Below are 23,965 nucleotides of genomic sequence, written 5' to 3' on the forward strand. Positions count from 1 at the left end.
TAAATGCCCGTAAGCCTTTTGAACACCTTCCAGGTCCTAGTTTTACTGAACTAAGAACAGTTTCTATGAATGAGAATGAAGGTGGGTCAAACAGGAGAGTCTGCTCCACTGCTGCAGAGCTGAGTGGGGGGAGGGGAGAGAGGGCACACCAGAATAATCCAGTAATATTTGTCTATTATACTCAACTCGCAATATAACAAAAGAATAACATGCATTAGAGCAAACACACACTGGAAATGTCCTCATATTTCTTCTCTTCAAATCTGGTAACTGAGGGAGCTGTAAAACCACACCCTGTGCCCTCTCCACCGCCATGGCTCCCCACCCTCATCCCTCCCAAAGGCTCTGTAAATGGCAACTTTCTCTCTTCCTGCTGTCCTTGTTCACCAGCACGGAAAGCACTGGGAAAAAGACTCAGAACCTGTCCACATCCCGGGTATTGTTAATCATGGTTGCAGATCCTACAGGGTAAGGCAGAACTATCTCGTAAATATCTCGGAGGTGGGATGGCATCAGTGGTCTGTGAAATACCAAGCTAACAGTTCACCCAGGTTCAGTGAACTCCACTTAACTGCCCTGAGTTCTGCTTCTCTTTGATGGACCCTCCCTGCCTCCCATTTTGCTTACAGCACTTTAAAGAAGGGGAAAATAATCAAGAGACTAAAGGTATAAGATGATGAGGTTGCAGTAATCATCAGCTTCTCCCTGCAGAACAACAAAACGTCAAATGAATCAAAGTATCTCACCTCCATGTGGACACATAATTTCTCAATTGTTTCTGCTTGCTTTTCACAAAACAGGCAGACAGCAGACACAGGGTGTTCTTCCCAATCAGACCAGTCACTGTGTTAAAAATAAAACAGCAAACATGGAGCTTCAAGGGTATACTACCTGGTATTACTTTCTGCTCCCTAAGAAACCCTGCCAGTCTCTTTCAACTCTGGCATTTCTGTAAAGACTGTCATATTATAGTATGACTTTTTGATACAATTTTTGAAATTCAAAGTAGCACCATGAAATTAATATAAATAGCAAACAGGTGCTGCTCTATTTTCTTATATTTGGCTCTCTTTCTGAGCAGCTATTTCACTACAAAATCAGCACCATGTCTTTCTGAGACAACCAGCTTTAATTTGCAGAGAAGACATATCAGGAGATGGGATGCTCTCTCATTAACTACAACCACCAAGTGCGCATGCTGTGAGGTGCAGTCACTGCCCAGAGTGTGTTTCTGCATGAAAAATGGTGTATTTTAAAAAGACAACCTTCTATCTTTCATGTGGGAAATACTGATCATTTTAAATGGGGCAAGTGTTAAATTTGATGGCAGATATAAAAAAGCATACAGGGCCTTTTTACCACTTTCTCCCTTCCTTGCATTTATTTTTTGAGATACTGTCAACTTCTTGTCACTGCTAAACCAGGAGAAGCAAAATCCCAGGAGAGACAAAAGGCTGAACAGCTTTGAGTGAGAGGAAGATGAATAATGGGGAATCCTTTTAGGTTGAAAAGAATACTTCTTGAGCTTATAATTTCAAGCAAAGAAGCTGTGAATGTTTTAAGTTAGTCATCAATGGGATGAACACAGAACAAAGTTAACCTCAATTTAGTTCTTATGTTCTCTATTCCAACAGTAAGGAGCATGGAGAGTTCAAAGATCATATCAGTTTAAGGACTAGGGATCAATGGACTAATGAGTAAAGAATTCTGGAGTATATTTTTCTTTGAATTATACATTACCTGTGTGTTCAATGATCAGCTGTAGTAGCAAAACACTATTTAGTTGGAATAATAGTTGTTTTAATTATGTCAAACTTATTTTGGTATTATCATTAATTTTATTAAAGTATAGTTGATTTACAATGCTGTGTTAGTTTCAGGTATGTAGCAAAGTGATTCAGTTATATGTATATATTCAGTTATATATTTATATATATATAAAATCATTTTATAAGCATACAGGTTTTTAATAAAATATTTGATAAAAAATCTGGTATTTTTTAATCAGATTCTTTTCCATTAAAGGCTATTACAAGATATTGTCTATAAATCTCCCATGTTATACAGTAGAACCTTGTTGTTTATTTATTTTATATATAGGAGAGTATATCTATTAATGGCAAACTCCTAAATTTATCACTCCATTTCCCTTTTAGTAACCATAAATTTGTTTTCTACGTCTTAGTTTATTTTTATTTTGTAAATAATGTGTGTCATACCTTTAGATTCCATATATAAGTGCTGTATCAATTGATATGTTTTTCTGACTTATTTTATTTAGTATAATAATCTCTCAGTCCATCTACGTTGTTGCAAATGGCATATCATTACATCATTCTTTTTTATGACTGAATAATATTCCACTGTTTGTACACCATCTGTTCTTTATCCATTCATCTATCCATGGACATTTAGGTTGCTTCCATCTTTTGGTTACTATACATAATGCCGCTATGAACACTGGGGTACATGTATATTTTCAAATTAGAGTTTTCATCTTTTCCAGATGTATGTGCCTGAGGGGGACTGCTGGATCATATGCTAGCTCTGCTTTTAGTTTTTAAGGAACCTGCATAATGTTCTCCATAGTAGTTGCACCAATTTACATTCTCATCAAAAGTGTACCTTTTCTCCACAATTTCTTCAGCATTTATTATTTGCAGACTTTTTGACGATGGCCATTCTGACTGGTATGAGGAAAGTTTGGGCTATATTACATGAAATGACGCATGGCTTACAGAAAGGGTTCTCTTTCTTTTTATTCTATCTTTTCAGAATGGTAGCTTAAAATCAAAATAAAGAACTATTTTCCTTCTCTTAAAATACTGTGATTAAGCACCGTCAATAAGTCTTACTCTTCCTGATGGTCTAGCAACTCCCGATCATCTTCTAGTTGAACTTCTTCCCACGATTTTCCAAGTTCCTTTGAAGGAAGAACAGAGGGATTAGAGATAAAGAGGGGAGGTGAAGGGGGAAGAGGGGAGAGGAAAGAGAAAGTAGACACTGAACTCAAAACAAAACAAGATAGTACCTAGACGCAAATGGTTTTAAAACAATACAAGCAGAATATAGTAAAGCTGTTATTTCAGGGTAAGAAATGATATATTCTAATTCAAAGTTTAGGATTTAGGAAATATCCTAAATGGTTAGGATTTCAGATATATCCTAAATCAAACATTTGAAAAGCATGTAACAATGTTTAATAACATTTTAATATGCTTTTCTTTTTAAGAGAAGCAGAGATAACCTTTCAGTCAAATTCTTTTCTCTTAAATGTAAATTAACATTTCTCAGCCCTGGATGTACACAGGAATCTCTTGGGGATCTTTTAGAAAAACCACTAATATCTTCTGAGAGAGACTCTCCTAGCTGGACTCTGTTTCTATCTGAGGTCCCCAAAAGTCTATTTCCCAGACAGCAGCCACAGTGAACTTTCTACGGGGTACCCCACTGTTTGTCTAACCCCTCCCAGGGCTTCTCATACTCAAAACGGAATTCAGAGGTCTTCCCATGGCTTATAAGGCCTCCACGGTCTGCCAGGCTCCCTCTCTATCACTGTGTTCCAGCACTTTTTCTCATGCTTAGCTGGCTCTGGTCAGACCACTCTTTGGTTCTTGCTTGAACACAGCAAGCCGACTTCCACCTGGCTACTTCTACACTTGCTGGCACCGTTTGCCTCACATATCCTAACATGGTTCCGTCATCCTGAATGTTACCACTTCTTTTTCTGAACACTGTCTAAAACACCCCTCTTTCAAGTTACTTTTTATTCTGCTAGGATGCTTTATGTTTCTTCAAAGCATTGATCATACCCTGAAATCATTTTGTGGATCTGTCTTCTTATTTTCTGTCTTCTGCACTAGAATGTCTGTGAAGACATGGCTTTTGTTCACTGTTATATTTCCAGAGTCGGGCACACAGTGGGTACTAGAAATTATTTTTTTGAGTTGAATTGTAACTGAAAACATCTAAGAAATGTGATGCCAATTTAGATCTTACTTCAAAAGTTTTGTGCATGTTGAGTAAATAGTTAATGTATAAAAATCACATGGTACCAGGTAATAGTTGGTACTCAAATATATATACTCAAATCCCTTTTATCTCTTACAATCCGTGGAGGAGTTCCACTTTGCAGGGCTATGTCAGACAAATTTAGTCATAGTCTCAGCAAAACTTAATGCAGTGATGAGCAGGAATGCTTTCTTTTGGCCCAACCATGTCTCTTTTCTCCCTTGAGTCATTTCTTTCTTTCTCTTGGCCTTTCTTCTGTCTCTACTCAATCTTCCCACTGTGCCATGCAAAAGCAGACACTGCATTAAAGAGGGATACACAGAAATATTACTGGGCACTTTTCCAAGCAGTTAAACTATGGCGACTGTCAAGTCCAACCTCCCCTGATATAATACAGATATTCCTGTTTTATATCCTTTATTTAGAAAAACATTACCAGAATTTACTCTCAGTTAGAAACATTTTCTTAAGGAAGGTATTCATTTAACTAAAAACAAAGGACTACAAGAGCCATTATGATTTAGAGAAAATCTATCATTCATCAACTTAATGAGAGGTTTTGCAGCTGTCATTATCTATCAGCTAAATGATGCATAAACTCAGACACACAGAGATTTACCATAATGTCATTAGAGACAGTTAATTTGGACTCCATAATGGACTTCCCAGAGTCGTCATGAAGCGTCTAAGCATCATTATGAACAATAAGAATGGCCTCACCATTGCCAACAGGATTCTTATTAGATGGAATTTTTGGTGATGAATTAAGTCTTTTATGCACTGGCTGGTCTCTGTGGACACGGACTCAAGGCCACTGCTGCAAGATATTACTCAAGGATGGGTCATTTGGGGGTATTACCATTCAACAATACAGGCAAATGTTATTATCAATAAATGTTTTGAGTCCAAAATGATGAAAAATATCTTTCACTGTCAAACTTCCAAAGTCAAAGCATTACTTTACAGCTTTCTCAGTATTAAGCACAACACAGGGATTTATCTAGGCAATACAGCACTAACCATTTACCGCTTGAGAACAAAATGGAACTCTGTGTTCATTAGTATAATAGGAAACAAGTGATTTGAATGTGACAGTGGCTGAGACTTTCCTAGAGTGCTCTGCCTTGGTACAGTTAAATGTATGATTTATTATAAGAACAAGACACAAAGAGAAAAAAAAAATTAGTCTCTGATTAAGACACTGTGCCTACTAATGAATCATATCAGGAAAGAGAAGAACGCAAAAAAAAAAAAAGTTGGGAAGGCATGTCAGTAAAGATGTTCAGAACACCTCCTCAAAGCTCTGTGTCAGATGGCTTATGATCAATGAGAGGGTGGGGAAAAAAGGTCCCTTTCACCCAGCACCCTTTCATCCCTAAAACTCACAAACTTGCATGTGCTTACACACAAAAAAATCCATCAGAAACAGAGACAGTGTTTTAAATGTAAATAATTACAGTAGAGAGAATTATAACAAAACTGAAAAATAGGTTTAAGAGTTAAATAATAACTTCTCTGGTGGCTCAACAGTAAAGAATCTGCCTGCCAATGCAGGAAATGTGAGTCTGATCCCTAGGTTGGGAAGATCCCCTGGAGAAGGAAATGGCAATCTATTCTAGTATTCTTGCCTGGGAAATCCCATGGACAGAGAAGCCTGGTGGGCTACAGTCCATGGGGTCACAAAGAGTTGGACATGACTCAGTGACTAAACAACAACAATTTTTTGTTACAGATGGGTTTGTATATTTTAAAACTAAAAAAATTTAAATAAAAAAAATGATAATACCACTGCAAAAATACTTCCCTTTAGTAAAACTCAGGCCTTGAGCCATGAGCACCTACAGAACATGTAGCTGAAGCCTCGAAAATGATGTCAAGCAGTCTGCTGCCCTCTAAGGCAAGAGTATTTGAAGGTGAAACTGCCTGAGACCTAGTCCCCTCAGCTGTACCGCCCACTACCCCCAATCCATTGAACCCTTCTGTTTGTGAGAAAACAAAGCACAAACTCTAAGTAGATAATTTAGATTATGCAAAAGACCTTTAATATATTTTATTTGCAAGTCTATCAGTATTAAAAAACTGATATGAGTTATTAAACAGGAAAATTATTTCTCCCAAGAAAGAAGATGGAATCTATCAATTTGCTGAGCCCAAAAGGTACCCCAAACAGCCTCTTTGTCCTGAACAGGGATCAGGACATCGTTTACTGATCTCACACCTTTTATGACTCTCAGAGTGTATCTTGCCAGGAATACCCTGGATGATTCCATTACTGCTGATCTGAAAATTCTGTTCCGAAGTGGGATACTCTGTGGGTGCATGACTCAATTACCACATAGATCTACTACAGAAGTGGTCAAAACATTAATTCTGTATACACCATTACAAGGTGTTGAAATTAATGCGCTTACACATCTGGTTCTCACACCAATCTCTAAGTTTCTTAAAAGTAGTAGCTGTTCTGCCATATTTTTCTTTCTGTTCCACCAGCATCTTGTACCTGGAAAGCACTCAAACGTTTATAGAATGTATGAAGTCAATGAAATCTCTTCTGAAGGAAAGAGGATGCGAGAAATGGATGTGCAGACACTAGCTACTAAAATGACAATTCAATCTTTTGCCCACATCCACGTACTCAAGTCAGCTTTTTCCCTCAGAGGAAAAAACAATGAATGACTCTCATTTCTGTTTTTCTTTTTTCTTCTTTTTAATCCTTAAAAAAAAATAAAGCAAGAACTCCCTGGTGGTCCAGTGGTTAGGACTATGAGCTTCCACTGCTGGGGGCCTGAGTTTGATTCCTGGTTGAGGAACTAAGATCTTGCAAGCTGGGTAGTGCAGCCAAAAATTTATAAAATAACAAGAAAAAAACTGACATGCTCTTAAAAGTCCTTAAGAAAAAAAATGTATTTACTGCTTGACCAGACTTTTAGAATAGTTTAGTCTTGATAATAAATATTTTTCATTAATGAAGTCTAAAAGAAAACTAAAATGAAAAACCACTGGCTCTCATTTTTCTCTAACTATACACTATTAATATTTGGAACAGTTTTTAAAAATCTATTTAGCCTATATATATTTTTATACCTTAATTTATAATATTCCAAGAACAATGTTAAGATTGATACTTCTGATAAGCACTCCTCTAGCTTAAGGCACTGGTACATCTTTAGAGATGTTATTAGCTTTTTCAATTCTTTCCAAAGATAAGTTTATATCATTTCCAAGTTACGACAAACCTAGACAGTGAATTTAAAAGCAGAGACATCACTTTGCCAACAAAGGTCCATATAGTCAAAGTTATGGATTTTCTAGTGGTCATGTATGGATGTGAGAGTTGGACCACCAAGAAGGCTGAGTGTTGAAGAATTAATAATGCTTTCAAACTGTGGTGCTGGAGAAGACTCTTGAGAGTCCCTTGGACAGCAAAGAAATCAAACCAGTCAATTCTAAAGGAAATCAACCCTGAATATTCATTGGAAGGACTGATGCTGAAGCTGAAACTCCAATACTTTGGCCACCTGATGCGAAGAGCCGACTCACTGGAAAAGACTCTGATGCTGGGAAAGATTGGTGGAAGGAGGATAAGGGGATGACAAAGGATGAGATGGTTGGATGGCATCACTAACTCAATGGACATGAGTTTGAGCAAATTCTGGGAGATAGTGAAGGACCGGGAAGCCTGGCATGCTGCAGTCCATGGGGTCGCAAAAAGTTGGACACAACTGAGTGACTGAGCAACAACAAGGCATCATAACACTTTAAGGTTTTTAAAACACATCTTTCCTATGGTTTCTCTGGCAGTTCAGTGGTTAGGACTCCGAGCTTTCATTGCCGAGGGTATAGGTTCAATCCTTGGTTGGGGGACTAAGATCCCATAAGCTGTGTAGTGTGGTCAGAAAAGGAAAAAACAAACAAAACCGAAAATCCAGAAACAAAACACTTTATTGTTGTCGGCCTCAATGGAAAAGCATAGAGAGCTAAGATGGCTAGGGTTGTGGGTTAGAGCCCTTAAGGAACTGATTAAAGTCAGCTTTACCTTGACCATGGGCCATCTTCTACTTTGGTATAAAAGATAATAGGCAAAGGGTGTTTATGTGTGTAGATCATTAAGAATTTATCACCATTAACTGACCAAATCCCCAGACCAACCCAAAGTATAAGAGGTGGGTACTGGTACTATTTCAATTGTAAAAACTGAGGAAAAATTGGAGAAAACTGTTACAGAAAGCTTTAGATATGTGACCCTGGGAAAATTACTCAACGTCTCTATGCTCTAGCTACCTAATGTATAAAAGAGGATAAGGACAAAACCTGTGTCACAGGGATGTGGTTAAGAGTAAATGACTTAATATAAATACCTAAGACAGTACCTGGCACATCCGTGCATGAGTGCTAACTTGCTTCAGTCGTGTCCTACTCTCTGTGACCCTATGGGACATAGCCCCCCAGGCTCCTCTGTCAATAGAATTCTCCAAGCAAGAATACTGGAGTGGGTTGCCAAGCCCTCCTCTAGGGGATTTTCCTGACCCCAGGACTGAACCTGGATCTCTTATGTCTCCTGCATTGGCAAGAGGGTTCTTTACCTCTTTACTAGCACCACCTGGGAAGCCTGTACCTGGCACACAGTAGGTACTCAAAAGCTGCTAATTAAAACCAAACCAGGGAGAATGGATACATGTACACGATGTACGGCTGAGTCTCTTTGCTGTCCACCTGAAACTATCACAACAGTGTTAACCAGTTATTTCCCAATACAAAATAAAAAGTTGAACCCCCCACCAAAAGCCTTAAAAAAATCTATCAATATTACCCTGAAGTGATTTAATTTTCATTTTATATGTTATTAAAGCCTTTACATTCTCTTGAAGTACTTCTTTCAAGCCACGATTCATCCCACATGAAATCTGGGCTCTCCGTGGGCAGTACAATCTAGCACGCTCAACTAGAGCCAGCTGGTCCTCACGGATAATTCCAGTTTTCACAGTCTCACTATTTGATGCCCATATCGAACTTTTCTAAAAGTGAGCAGTTTCTCTGAAGTCTCCTCTAAAAGATAAATACCTCCAGCAATAGACAATGTTCTGCTAATCCTAAGCTCTTGACTATTAGCTTAAAAGAGCGGAAGTACATTAAATTGCTTCCACGGCTTCCTGCAGTAGCTGGATATTTTAGAGCTAACACTGAAGTCCATTCCCTATTGGACTGGGCTGGGCCCTGAAGCAGCGTTTGCTCTAGGAATTAATGACTGAGTGATTTCACAAGAAGATTGAAAGACTCAAAAGGGTGCCTTTACCTTTAGCTAGTTGTAAAACATTTGTAGCAAACCACGGCAACCTTTCAGAGACAATCTTTAAACACATGCTAAACTTATTTCTCAAGGGGAATTTTATTTTAATATGCTAAGGATTAGTTAGAATAGGCAAAAATTTTATCCTAAAGCAGAGACTTCCAACATAATTCAGAATATGCTTTCTGTCCAATAGATAAAATGGCTCATTATTATCAATTATGCCTTTTGTGGCCAATGGGCTTGGATTAAATTTCTTTCAAATTAAGAGTAAAAAACACTTTCTATTTGCTTTAGAAAGCTGTCAGAACTGGAACTCCTCATCTTTCTTTCAATTCTGATGCAGAATTACTTAATTCCTTCTCTTGTCATGAGTAGTTTTGTTAGAGAACCACTGACTGAAACTGCCAATTCTAGACAGGCACGATAACAACCACTTTGCATGAGTTATCATACAACAGGAGGTCCTGGGAAGTAATGCGGAACTAACAAGTTACCACCAACTGGAAGAATTCAGGAAAAGTCAAAAGGAGAGAGGAGATGCCAGTCCACATGTCCTACTAACTCCCCGGAATCCTTCCTGCTGAAATCCACCTTAGCTGAGAGATGTGCGTGCCCCCAAGAATAACCATGAGTCAAAATGACTGGCCATAACCAGGAAACTAAACCACTTACCATAAAACCTGAAACTGTGAGCCATGTGGCAGAGCGGTTCTCCTGGGTTCCCTTTGCTGCTCTCCCCTGGTGCCCCTTCTCAATAAAGTCTCTTGCTTTGTGAGCACGAGAATCTCCTTGGACAATTCATTTCCAAGTGTTAGACAACAGTCCACTCTCAGGCCCCTGGAAAGGTTCCCCCTTCCCACAAGAGTTTCTTTCCTTTGCTATGTATACATAAAATAAAAATCAGCAGACTGGGGGTAGGCCCAGTAGCACTCTCCAGTCAGTGTGTCAACCAAAAATCTCTTTTTAAATTTCCAAATACACCTAAAGAGAAGGACATTTGCCTCCAACTGAATACCTCTTCTTACACAAAAAGGACTGTAATCTACAGAGGCCAGTAAATGGTACTGAGGTTTCTGGGCAAGGAGAGTTTACAAAGTATTTAAAATCCTTGACACTGTAACCCCATCAATCCATCCTACTGCTGCTGCTGCTGCTGAGTTGCTTCAGTCGTCTCTGACTCTGTGCGACCCCACAGACGGCAGCCCACCAGGCTCCCCCGTCCCTGGGATTCTCCAGGCAAGGACACTGGAGTGGGTTGCCATTGCCTTCTCCAATGCATGAAAGTGAAAAGTGAAAGTGAAGTCGCTCAGTCCTGTCTGACTCTTCGCGACCCCATGGACTGCAGCCCACCAGGCTCCTCCATCCATGGGATTTTCCAGGCAAGAGTACTGGAGTGGGGTGCCATTGCCTTCTCCGATCCTAATAGCTATATATATATATATATATATATATATATATATATATATATATATATTTGCACGTGTGTGGGGGGGGGGAAAGAAAGGTGAAGATATTTTAATGGGGGAAAAGGGCATGACTAAAGAGACTATAAATGCTTATCTAGCACAGCACCCAGCACACCCAGAAGTCAAGAATGTTTTCAGAAAAGAATATAGAAATCCCTGTATTAATATATACAGAAGTATATAGTATACTCAAGAAGGAAATGCCAACCCACTCCAGTACTCTTGCCTGGTTAATTCCATGGATGGGGGAGCCTGGTAGGCTATGGTCCATGGGGTTGCAAAGAGTCAGACACAACTGAGCGACTTCACTTTCTTTCTCTCTATAGTTCCTTTTGGAGAAGGAAATGGCAACCCACTCCAGTGTTCTTGCCTGGAGAATTCCATGGACGGAGGGGCCTGGTGGGCTACAGTCTGTGGGGTTACAAAGAGTCGGACAAGACTAAGCAACTAACATACATCCATACATATAGTATACAGAACACAATAGTATATAGAATATAGAAGTCCCTGTACTCAAGGTAACAGACAATAAGTGGGGGGCAATGTGTGGCTATCCAGATATTTTACATTTATTTATTTGAGCAAGATCCCTATGAGTTCTAGAGATACAACCTTTTTACTATATGAGCACCTGGCAAATCAGAGACAAATCAAATCACGTTACCTTTTGTAAACTAACCATTGCTTGAAAGTATCCCTCAACCACATTTTGATGTTTGTAGACAGGCAATCAAATTTTAAATTATGAAGAGAAAAGAAAGCCTTACCAAATAGTTGATGACATAAAATCGGTCATATTCTCTGTTCTTAGGATTGATCCGACGATGCTGTTTTTTCCTCATATGATCTTTAAGTGTATTTTTGTCCCTGAAGGTCTTCTCACAATACAAGCACTGCAAGCTACAAGAAAGACACAAACCCTGAGATTAAATAGACCCTTGAATAGCTGTTGCAGTAGACCTTTATTATTATTACTGGGTCTTAAATGATTTTGGTGCTTTACTAATTGAATTGAAATATCTATTCTAAAAATGAAAATGAAGGTATGTTCTTCAAATAATTATAATGATAACTAGCACTGGTTGCTTCCACTGAGTGTAATGATTAGTCTGTGATTTGGCATATCCTGTGACCTGATTTTCTTGGCAACACTCTATTAGTCTTTGCCCTGCTTCATTCCATATTCCAAGGCCAAATTTGCCTGTTACTCCAGGTGTTTCTTGACTTCCTACTTTTGCATTCCAGTCCCCTATAATGAAAAGGACATCTTTTTTGGGTGTTAGTTCTAAAAGGTCTTGTAGGTCTTCATAGAACCGTTCAACTTCAGCTTCTTCAGCGTTACTGGTTGGGGCATAGACTTGGATTACCATGATATTGAATGGTTTGCCTTGGAAATGAACAGAGATCATTCTGTCATTTTTGAGATTGCATCCAAGTACTGCATTTCAGACTCTTTTATTGACCATGATGGCTACTCCATTTCTTCTAAGGGATTCCTGCCCACAGTAGTAGATATAATGGTCATCTGAGTTAAATTCGCCCATTCCAGTCCATTTTAGTTCACTGATTCCTAGAATGTTGATGTTCACTCTTGCCATCTTCTGTCTGACCACTTCCAATTTGCCTTGATTCATGGAGGCTATGGTTTTTCCAGTGGTCATGTATGGATGTGAGAGTTGGACTGTGAAGAAAGCTGAGCGCCAAAGAATTAATGCTTTTGAACTGTGGTGTTGGAGAAGACTCTTAAGAGTCCCTTGGACTGCAACGAGATCCAACCAGTCCATTCTGAAGGAGATCAGCCCTGGGATTTCTTTGGAGGGAATGATGCTGAAGCTGAAGCTCCAGTACTTTGGCCACCTCATGCGAAGAGTTGACTCACTGGAAAAAGACTCGGATGCTGGGAGGGATTGGGGGCAGGAGCAGAAGGGGACGACAGAGGATGAGATGGCTGGATGGCATCACCGACTCGATGGACGTGAGTCTGAGTGAACTCCAGGAGTTGGTGATGGACAGGGAGGCCTGGCGTGCTGCGATTCATGGGGTGGCAAAGAGTCAGACACAACTGAGCAACTGAACTGAACTGTGACCTGATTTGCAGGGTCTAACTCCTAGCTCCAGCTGTGGGACTTGGTCAAGTTACTTGTTATCTCTGTTACCACTCATTTTCTGATCTCTAACCTGAAGATAACACCTACATTTTAAAGAATACTTATGACAATGTATACATATAAATTCATAATCATGAGAATAATTTACACAAAATATGAACAATACATGAACACATTTAAACCACGCTTTATTTATATATATATATATATGAATAAAATGCCTAGCATATTCATGGCACACAGTAAGTGCTACTTTTACTATCTTATCATTCACACGTACCTTCTGCTAGAGTATCTCCCCTAACTGGGAATCATTACCTAATGAAGCAGTAATGACCAATTTCGAACAGATTACTAGAAAAATGTCTTTTCTCATACTAAGCTGGACAGCTGATACTGCCTGGAACTTTTATCCAACAGTCATAAGAGTTCTACTTTCTAGTTACAAAGAATTCATGAAAACACTAAAATTATAACCAAGCAGGACACTATGGGGCATTCCCAGGACACAACCCTTCCACCAAGCCCTCTGCCTGCCTCCTGCCTGTAGAAAAGTTGCAGTCTTCCAGGCCTCCCCTGAGTCACAAAAGTCCATCTCAAGAACTAATGACTGACAAGATAGGAACATGTAGTGACAAAAATAGCAGTTGGGTCAGGAGAACTTGTATGAATTTGAATAGTAAATCGAATAGTAAATCAGCCATATGGCAGTCATGGAATCTTTAGGTCCTTCTTGAAATACCTGATGACCATGGACACGTGGGCTCCAGATCTACTGGAACCTGAGGATTGATAATGTTAACCCTTGTGACACTGCCCTGTTACCTCAACATCAATCAATCAGAGAATTGTACATAAGCTGATCAAACACAGATTTATGGACATGGGATGGTGGGAGGGAGGAGGAAGGAGAGGGTGGAATGTATGGAGAGAGTCACATGGAAACTTATATTACCATACGTGAAATAGAGAGCCAGGGGGAATTTGCAGTATGACTCAGGGAACTCAAACAGGGGCTCTGTGACTATCTAGAGGGGTGGGCTGGGGAAGGAGATGGGAGGGGGGTTCAAGAGGGAGGGGACATACATATACCTATGACTGATGTTTTGCAGAAACCAACAAAATTCTGTAAAGCAATTATCCTTCAATTAAAAACTAAATAAATTACGTTAAAAAATTGCTTCCCTGAAACCCATTAGGGAGTTGTAGTCTTCTGAGCATGAGCCACCTGTTTTCTTTGTGTGGCCCTTGCAATAAACCTTTCTGTGTTGAACTGACGTTTTGGTTTGCTTGGTCTCACTGTGTGTTGGGCATATGAACTTGGGTTTGACAACAAAATGACTGAAATAAGTTTTTGTTGCTATTTTTTAATTCTTTTCCGTCTCTACCAAATAAGATCTCAATTATTTTTTATGCCACAGAAATAACTATATTCTTTTATAGTAAACAATTTATGGGAAATAAGTTGATTAAGGATATTCATTACTGCTAGTCTTGCTAGAGAACACACCTGGTATTATTTTATAAATGAAGGATCATTCATTAAAAGAGTGAAGAGACTTGTTTCAATGTACTGTTGATACCAGAATTTGAATTTAGAATTTTATAATGGGTATTTCTTGCTCAATGTTATTGCTCCAAATGTTGTGGGCTGAGAAACTACATTCATTAGTACTATATTTGAGTGAATAAAACTAGGGTTTGAAAGTAAAATCTTGAGCCCTTTCTTAGAAAGAAGAGTGAACAGATTTTTGAAAAACATTTTGGTGATGTAGAGAATTTTATTCCTTATTTCTACAAGTTAAACAGCCAGAATATAACCTCAAGAAAAGTGGAGTGTTACGATATATAAATGTAAATTAACACTAACATTAAAAAAATACAAGCAGGATACTATGTTTCACCTAAAGTTGAATAATATCTAGGAATTTGACTTTACTAAATGTGTAGAATAATTATAGAGAGAAGCATAGAAATTATGAATACAAAGTGAAGAATAGTAGTTACTCAGGGAGATACTCTCCAGTACTATTGCCTGGAAAATCCCATGGACAGAGGAGCCTGGAAGGCTGAAGTCCATGGGGTCGCTAGGAGTCAGACACGACTGAGTGACTTCACTTTCACTTTTCACTTTCACACATTGGAGAAGGAAATGGCAACCCATTCCAGTGTTCTTGCCTGGAGAATCCCAGGGATGGGGGAGCCTGGTGGGCTGCCATCTCTGGGGTCGCACAGAGTCGGACACGACTGAAGCGACTTAGCAGCAGCAGTAGCAGCAGGGAGATACTAATGAGGAAGGGGCATAATAACATCCTCTTTCTTATGCTGGTAAGTATATTTTTCATACCCTATATAACATACCTTACAGTGGTATATACACTGTTTGCTATATATGACATTTATATTTAAAGGCAACTAAAAGGCAATATGATCTACACAAAATAAGGACTGTCATACAAAATGTGAACTCCTCCAACATGAGAAATGAGAAAATCCTATTTCTTTAATTACTTTTGACTATTAATTTTTAAAAATTCACAGTGGAGTCCAAGATTAAGATAGCTTTAGGTTGTGTTTCATAAAAATGTACTTACTTGTCAAGCTTTTTCTGTAATGTACATAGAAATTCATTGCAGTTTACAATGTTGTCTGGCAATCCAATGTTGAAAGCATGTTCTCTGGCCATGTGGTTCAAAAGAACAGATCTAGGAAGAAATTTGAGCAATCTACATTATTTAAAACTCATCTAGGAACAAATCGGGTCAGGAGTAGCATTTATAATGATAGCATTTATAATGATAACAATACTAATTAGAAGACAAACAAAGGTTAAACATGGCAACACACATTTGGGCTATGAAAGAGTTAATACGTTATGAAGTTTAGTCACTAAGTCACGTCTGACTCTTTGCTATTCCCATGGACTGTAGCCCACCAGGATCCTCTGTCAATGGGATTTTCCAGACAAGAATACCAGAGTGGGTTGCCATTTCCTTCTCCAGGGAATCTTCCCAACTCAGGGATGGAAGCTGCGTCTCCTGCATTGGCAGGTATATTTTTCACCACTGAGCCACCAGGGAAGTCTGTGTTATAGTATGCATGTAAACATATCAGTTCTTTAAAGGGAGTCCAAATTTGTTCCACAATCTACCACTGAGCAGGATTACACTCTACTGGTGAATTGAGAATCTGTCCTTTAAACTATTAAATAAATGTGCTTTGCCTACTCTTCCAATTAATAAGGAAGAGACGACTGCTCAAGAGAAATATATAAACAAATATAACCCAGGATCACAGACATTTAGTTAGCTTATCATTGGATCAAAACTGGAATCCACAGTTCACATATCTAATTTCATGTAAGGGTTATGATAACTTGCATACACAATGACCATCTTTTTGATCAGTTCATGTATAGAAGGAAAATTTTAATTTATGTAATATAATATAAATTTTACACAGAAAAAATTTTATGTGTAAAATATATACTTTGTGTTTGCCACAAATTTAGTTCATAAAACAAAGGTGACAGTTTTGGGGGACTTATTAGTACATATACCAATGACAGACTATGTACAGTGACATTACACAGTTTATTTCTTCTAACTTGTTTAGACACGTAGCTGGCCCCAAACTGCTTTAGCAACCACCTTCATGACAATGTTTGACTTTTTTCTTTACTATATAATAGACACATTTATGAATCTCATAGTTCATATGTTCATTTGTCCAACCTCTTAAGTATTATAGACAAATTTGAATAAAACTAGTATGTGCTGGACTACTCCACAGTACCTTTTCGGCCTGTAAGGGGATCCCCCAGGGACAGCTCAGACAGAGCTGGACTTTTCCAGGGGTTCTAGGCATGAGGCCCAGGCCGTGGAAGGTCCAGGCAGAAGCAGAGGTGGGGTCCTCTTGCAGGGATTGGGATGGGTAAGTGGCAGGCTATATGAGGCAGACGGTTGGAGAGCTTCCCCTAACCTTAAGGCTGTACTGGGGCAGAGTTCAGTGCCTCTAGATCCAGACCCTATATTGTACCTGAAAGGATTCAGCAATCATTAATAGCTGGTTCAAGGCCTATGAATGCATTTGGAGGATTAAGGATTACTTCACCCTAGTTAGGATCTCTCACTTTTGAGAGTTCACCTGAATGTACTTATGGGAGATTACTGCTCTCAGTTTCCCTAGGACCTAAAGGCTTGATATCTAGGGTCCATAAGTTAGGAGACTGGAGCTAAGCCAATGCATTTTTCCTTTCTCAAATATTTCTCTCTTGTTTCATTGTAGGAAAAAAGGTTTCCCTACATAGTTAAACAATGCAGTTTGCCTGAAGCAGTATCAATTGGGATAAATGAAAGGCTGGCCACGAAACTTAAAAGGAAAATCTGGGGAATGAGATGATCATAGGGGATTTTCAACAAAGTTCAAGCACACTTCTAAGGATCTAGAAACACACATGTGCAGGGCTGTGTGCATCCCAAAGAAATCCCTGAGAAGACCCTAATCTCTCACCTGTGGCTGACTCTGAGACTCTACACAAGCAGGAAGTGACGGTTAAGGCAGAGCTATAAACTGATGGAGCACTGAAGATAGGTCCCAAGCCAAACACAGAACTCCTTGGCAAAGGAAAGAAGATATGTTTTCTTAAGGCTTGCTGCCATATCATTATTGAACACTGAGCTGAGTAGATATGTTCAGCAGCCATACTTGACAAAGAATACATGCTTTAGAGAATCAGTTCAGGAAACTCACTAAATACCCAAACAGCAACAACAGAAACTCTGGTTGGGTAGGGGACAAATTTAATTTCTGTAGTTATCACATTATTTAAAATGTTGAGTTTTCAACAAACAAATTACAAGACATGCAAAGAAAAGAAACTATGGCCTACCATATGAAAAGAAAGTAGTCAATAGAAACTGTCACTATTTCTGAGTAAGCTCAAATGTTGGACATAACAGACAAAGATCATAAGATAAATCAGATTATAAAAATATGTGCAAAGAACTAAAGAAAACTGTGACTAAATAATCAAAAAAAGGTATAAGGATACCCTTACCAAAATGGGAATACTAATAAAAAGATAGAAATTCAACAAAACATACAAATTCTGGAGGTGAAATGTATAGTAACTGAAATGAAAAATTCACTAGAAGGGCCCAAAAGAAAATTTGAACTGGAGAATAAAGTATCAATGAACTTGAAGGTCAATTGAGATTTTTCAGTCTGCAGAACAGAAGAAGAAACAATGCCAAAAATTAAATTGAACCTCAGAATCTGCAAGCAATAAATGCTGGAGAGGGTGTGGAGAAAAGGGAACCCTCCTACACTGTTGGTGGGAATGCAAACTAGTACAGCCACTATGGAGAACAGTGTGGAGATTCCTTAAAAAATTGCAAATAGAACTGCCTTATGACCCAGCAATCCCACTGCTGGGCATACACACCGAGGAAACCAGAATTGAAAGAGACACGTGTACCCCAATGTTCATCGCAGCACTGTTTATAATAGCCAGGACATGGAAACAACCTAGATGTCCATCAGCAGATGAATGGATAAGAAAGCTGTGGTACATATACACAATGCAGTATTACTCAGCCGTTAAAAAGAATTCATTTGAATCAGTTCTGATGAGGTGGATGAAACTGGAGCCGATTATACACAGTGAAGTAAGCCAGAAAGAAAAACACCAATACAGTATACTAACACATATATATGGAATTTAGAAAGATGGCAATGACGACCCTGTATGCAAGACAGCAAAAAAGACACAGCTGTGTATAACGGACTTTTGGACTCAGAGGGAGAGGGAGAGGGTGGGATGATTTGGGAGAATGGCATTCTATCATGTATACTATCATGTAAGAATTGAATCGCCAGTCTATGTCTGACGCAGGATACAGCATGCTTGGGGCTGGTGGATGGGGATGACCCACAGAGATGTTATGGGGAGGGAGGTGGGAGGGGGGGTTCATGTTTGGGAACACATGTAAGAATTAAAGGTTTTAAAATTAAAAAATAAAATAAAATAAATTGAACCTCAGAGATTACTACATCTACCAGTCTATGTATAATAGGATTCCCCAAAAGCAAAAAGGATAGGGGCAGAAATAATATTTGAAGAAACAACAGCTAAAAACTCCTCAAATTTGATGGAAAACATTAACTGAAACATTGAAGAAGTCTGACAAACTTCATGTAGAATAAATTACAAAGACCCATAACAAGAGAAAAAATGAAGATGAAATCAAGACTTTCCCAGATAATAAAACCCGAGCAAATTCACTGTTAAAGGACTTGCCCAATAAGAAACTAAAACAAATCCTTTGGGATAAAATAAAATAATGCTAGATAGTAATTCAAATATACATTAAAAAAATAAGTACTAGTAAAGGTAGTCACATAGTCAAATATAAAAGGCAGTGTAAATGAATTTCTGTTTATAAACCTTTTCTTCCCATATCTGATGTAAAAGTAACTGCATGAAACAAAAATTTCAAAGATGTTAATGAGCTTGTTATGTATAAAGATATAATTTATGGACAAGAATAGCACAAAGGAGTGGGGGAGGAGCAAGCCATTTTGGAACAAATTTTTTGTGTATTGTTGAAATTACAATGGTATTAATCTGAGTTCAACTGTTTTAAGTTAAAATGTCAATTGTAATCCTCAGTAAATTATACTGCATAGGTAGTAGACCACTAGAAAATAACTCAAAAAATAAGGTAAAAGAAACAAGGGAATTGAAATGGTGCCCTAGAAAATGTCTGCTCACCAAAACAGAAGGCAGTAATGGAGGAAAGAAATTTTTAAAAACTTAATAAATAAAGTAAACAGCAAAATGGTATAAGTAAGTCCCATCTCATCAGTAATGACACTACAATAAACATAAACACAGGATAGCAAGAATGTCCTCATTTTTCTATCCTTGACAATTATCCACACCATATGTTTTTCTATTCTTTTTATGCCCAGGCTGGAAGAACACAAATATAATCCCCAAACATTGCTAATATCGTGCATAGCTGGAATCAGGTTATATTGTTGATCTTTCATTATAAACAGACCTTTTCATAAACAAGAGCTGCGGAAGGAAAGGGGACATTTTATAAAAATAAGACATTGCTTATCTTTATCATTGGTTAAAGCTGTGGCAAGTGGTGCAGTGATAAAGAATCTGCCTACCAATGGAGAAGACGCAGGAGACGCAGGTTCAATCCCTGGGTTGGGAAGATCCCCTGGAGTAGGAAATGGCAACCCACTCTAGTATTCTTGCCTGGTAAATTCCATGGACAGAGGAGCCTGGCAGGCTGCAGTCCATGGGGTTGCAAAGAGTCGGAGAAGAGTGAGCACCCATGCACGCACATGTACTCGGTTGTATGGTGCAAGATAAAGCAACCTTCTGTCTCTGCAACAGGCTGACTGCCTTTCTCTATCAAACTTTCACTCATTATATCCTGATACCCATGTATCCCTGAGTTTAATATAAATCATAAGAATATATATTTCAAATCACATCAGTATGTACATTTATCACAAAAACTTAAGCCATAGAAAACAAAAATATTTGTAGAATTTTAATACTAGAGATTCCTAATAATAGTCACACGGCTCCTTGCTGGGTTAATCATAGTCTTAATGTTAAATCAGAAATAACATGTTAAAAGGAAGTAGCAGTGCTTGGTAAACTTTTTGATTGGGAGCTGGTTCTCACTGCCATCCCCATAAATCTCTTTGAAATAGACAGTGTTAAAAAGCATAATGACTGGCCTTGGCATAGGTTTTCCTCTATGCTAACTGATCTGTATGAGTATCAAATCTTCATAACCGGTGTTTTCAACATTGATGCTTCATCCAAACCCTTTTCTAAATTCAAACAACTAGTTACCCTCTCCTTTTCAATGTTTTTCAGACAACAATGTCAGTTATTGTGCTTAGTTGTTTTTTTTTTTAAACTAAAGACTGCTTTCCTTCAAGTGGGCAGCAGAATGATTGTCCACTCCACATTGTCATTAAAACTATTCCCACTTCCTAGAGGTTACAACTTCATGACTTGTATTTAAGTTAATGTACACTTGTAAATAGTACTGTTGTATAAAAAGAAATTTGTTTGGTCTTTGTCTTTGGTTCCAGGCACTGAACTTCAAAAACCCTTGGAATTTCTCTAAGATTATTTTTGTTATGCCAATAAAGTAACTTGTGGTAGGCTTCTAGAATGTTTCAGAATGGGGGTTGATTGCCAGAAAGACTAAATAACTAAGTGATCAAAGTTTAGGGACCCAGAGCCACCCTGACCTCCAAAAAGGAGAGAGGGTCTGGAGACTAAGTTCCGTAATTAAATTAAGTATGTGGAGAAGGCAATGGCACCCTACTCCAGTACTCTTGCCTGGAAAATCTCATGGATGGAGGAGCCTGGTAGGCTGCAGTCCATGGGGTCGCTAAGAGTCGAGCACGACTGAGCGACTTCACTTTCGCTTTTCACTTTCACCCACTGGAGAAGAAAATGGCAACCCACTCCAGTATTCTTGCCTGGAGAATCCCAGAGACAGAGGAGCCTGGTGGGCTGCTGTCTATGGGGTCGCACAGAGTTGGACACGACTGAAGCGACTTAGCAGCAGCAGCAGCAGCATGCTCACATAATGAAGCATGTAAAAATTCTGGATACCAAAACTCAGTGAAGATTCTTGGTTGGTGAATACACTGACATGCCAGGAGGTGACAGATTCTGATTCTTTGAGAAGGCACAGAAGTTCTGTGTTTAGGGCCCACTGGATCCAGCTCTATGTGTCTCTTAATCTGACTGTTCCTGATCTGTATCTTTTATGGCTAACACTTCTCTGACTTTTGTGAGTCATTCTAGTGAATTAATGAACCTAAGCAAAATATTGCTGGAAATCCCTAAATTTGTAGCCAGTTGGTCAAAAGTGCAGCTGTCCAAGGGAATTTCTGAACTTGTGTGGTATCTAAAGAGGGGGCAGTCTTATAGGGGATGATGCCCTTAAACCCACAGTGAAGTGAAGTGAAGTGAAAGTAGCTCAGTTGTGTCCAACTCTTTGTGACCCCATGGACTGTATAGTCCATGGAATTCTCCAGGCCAGAATACTGGAGTGGGTAGCCTTTTCCTTCTCCAGGGGATCTTCCCAACCCAGGGACTGAACCCAGGTCTCCTGCATTGCAGGTGGATTCTTTACCAGCTGAGCCACAAGGGAAGCCCAAGAATGGAAGCCAAGAATGGAAGCCAAGAATGGCTACTGGAGTGGGTAGCCTATCCCTTCTCCAGTGGAGTCTGATGCTAACTCTATGTGGTTAGTTTTAGAACTGAGTCAGAGTATATCAGTTGGTTTCAGGCCAGTTGGGGTTGGTGACAGAATTGCCAATTCCCCACGTATTTTCCCCCTTAGATCTTTATCATTTTTAATGTTTAAAAATAAAACACCAAAAGCTGCTGAAGGTTTAGAGTTTACAAGTTAATACAGAAGGGCACATCTGTTGCACATGGTCTTGGCCTGTCAACGGATTTTAAAAAGCCCTACAACATTAAACACAAATCTATTTCTGGCTTTTAAAAAAATTTATTCCCCTACTTTGCTTAGAGCAACTACATTCCATCTTTGATGTTTGGTATATTAAAAAAAAATTACTGTGGATATATGAAATGGGACTGAGCCAATCCACGTAACTTAATCTATATAAGATTAAAACACCCACTGTCAGCATTTTGATAAGTTTTCAGATGAAAAACAGTAACATTTAAATACATACACAACAGCTACCTGTTTCCAAGGAACTCCTCATTGCAAAACATACAAATGCCATGAAAGCTGTTATCATTTCGTTCTTGTTGCTGTTGCTCCAGAATTTCTTTCTGTAAAGGAAAAACAGATACGTTATGTTATCTGTAATAAATGCATAGCTAGATAGTGAAAAATGTCATGGTCTGGTTAGGAGGAAACTGGAGAGAGGCACAAAGGAAGTAAATGAACACTGATGATATTTCAAATGTCTGCATTCCTGTTCTTGTACCTAAACTCCAAGTCCATACAGCTAAATGCCGGCAGGGAACAAAGTCGACAGGGTCTTACCATCCTTTCCCAACTTTGTCCTTTCTCCTATCTTTATCAGTCATCTCCCAATCTCACTCCCTTCTAAAACTAAAAATGTGCTCCTTTCTGAAATTCGCAGTTTAGTTTGTAATCAAGTTCTGATCAATATTTTTTACTTCATCTGTCTTTCATGTTACTTCTCTCTGCCAATCCCAATGCTATCACCCTGAATCCAGTCTTTAGTCAGTCATTATGAGATTACTATGAGTAAGTCTCCTAGAGAGTCTGCCTGATTTTAATCCTTTTTTCTACCATATTCATCCTCTCTTTGGCAGGTAGAAAAACCTCTTAGAATTATTTTCATGTACAATTATCTTGTTATTCTCCAATTCATATAATTTAAAATATGCACCAGTAACATCCTATTCTAGTCAAGGTGGTTCTATACATTGCTTTTCCTTGAGGTGATTTTTATTTCTCTTTGCTGTTTCATTCTTATAAATATTAACTCTTCTTTAAGATCCAAGCTGATTCCCATTTCTGCCATGTAGTCAGTTCTGAACTACAGTACAATAGTTAGAGTTCAGACTCTGAAACATTAAATAGAACTAGATTTGACGCCTGGTGTGCTGCACCCCATGGAGTTGCAAGGAGTCAGACACCACTTAGCGACTGAACAACAACTACAACTCACTTGTACTTGATATTTTATTTAATCTCTATAATACTTAGTTTTTTCAATTTTAAGATGAAAATATTACCTCACAGCACTGTTTACAGGATAAGATCAGAAATTTGTGTAAAGAATTCAGATTGCACATGTGTAAGGTCAGGCCACTCAAGATGGCTGTTCTCCTCCTCTCTGTACATCTCCTGCCTAACCAGTCCCTGTTTCACCTCTATTTTACGTACAAGACTGACCATAAAAAAAGGCTGAGTGCCAAAGAATTGATGCTTTTGAACTGTGGTGTTGGAGAAGACTCTTGAGAGTCTCTTGGACTAAAAGGAGATCAAACAAGTCAATCCTAAAGGAGATCAACACTGAAT

General features: G+C 38.7%; 1 protein-coding gene across 2 annotated transcripts in view; it reads right to left on the reverse strand.

The window, feature by feature from the left end:
* ZNF277 (zinc finger protein 277) overlaps positions 1-23,965 on the reverse strand; it is a 134,308-nt gene that overhangs the window by 4,199 nt on the left and 106,144 nt on the right. The window contains exons 5-9 of one of the 2 annotated variants that reach the window (XM_068973176.1): positions 22,649-22,740; positions 15,470-15,580; positions 11,535-11,667; positions 2,856-2,923; positions 747-843 (exon numbers count right to left, since the gene is read on the reverse strand). In XM_068973176.1, coding sequence (XP_068829277.1) covers positions 747-843; positions 2,856-2,923; positions 11,535-11,667; positions 15,470-15,580; positions 22,649-22,740 — 501 coding nt within the window. The remainder of the gene's footprint in view (positions 1-746; positions 844-2,855; positions 2,924-11,534; positions 11,668-15,469; positions 15,581-22,648; positions 22,741-23,965) is intronic. The other variant, XM_068973177.1, reaches the window with a different exon arrangement.

Source organism: Capricornis sumatraensis, chromosome 5 (assembly GCF_032405125.1).
Source record: "Capricornis sumatraensis isolate serow.1 chromosome 5, serow.2, whole genome shotgun sequence".
Lineage (NCBI taxonomy): Eukaryota > Metazoa > Chordata > Mammalia > Artiodactyla > Bovidae > Capricornis > Capricornis sumatraensis.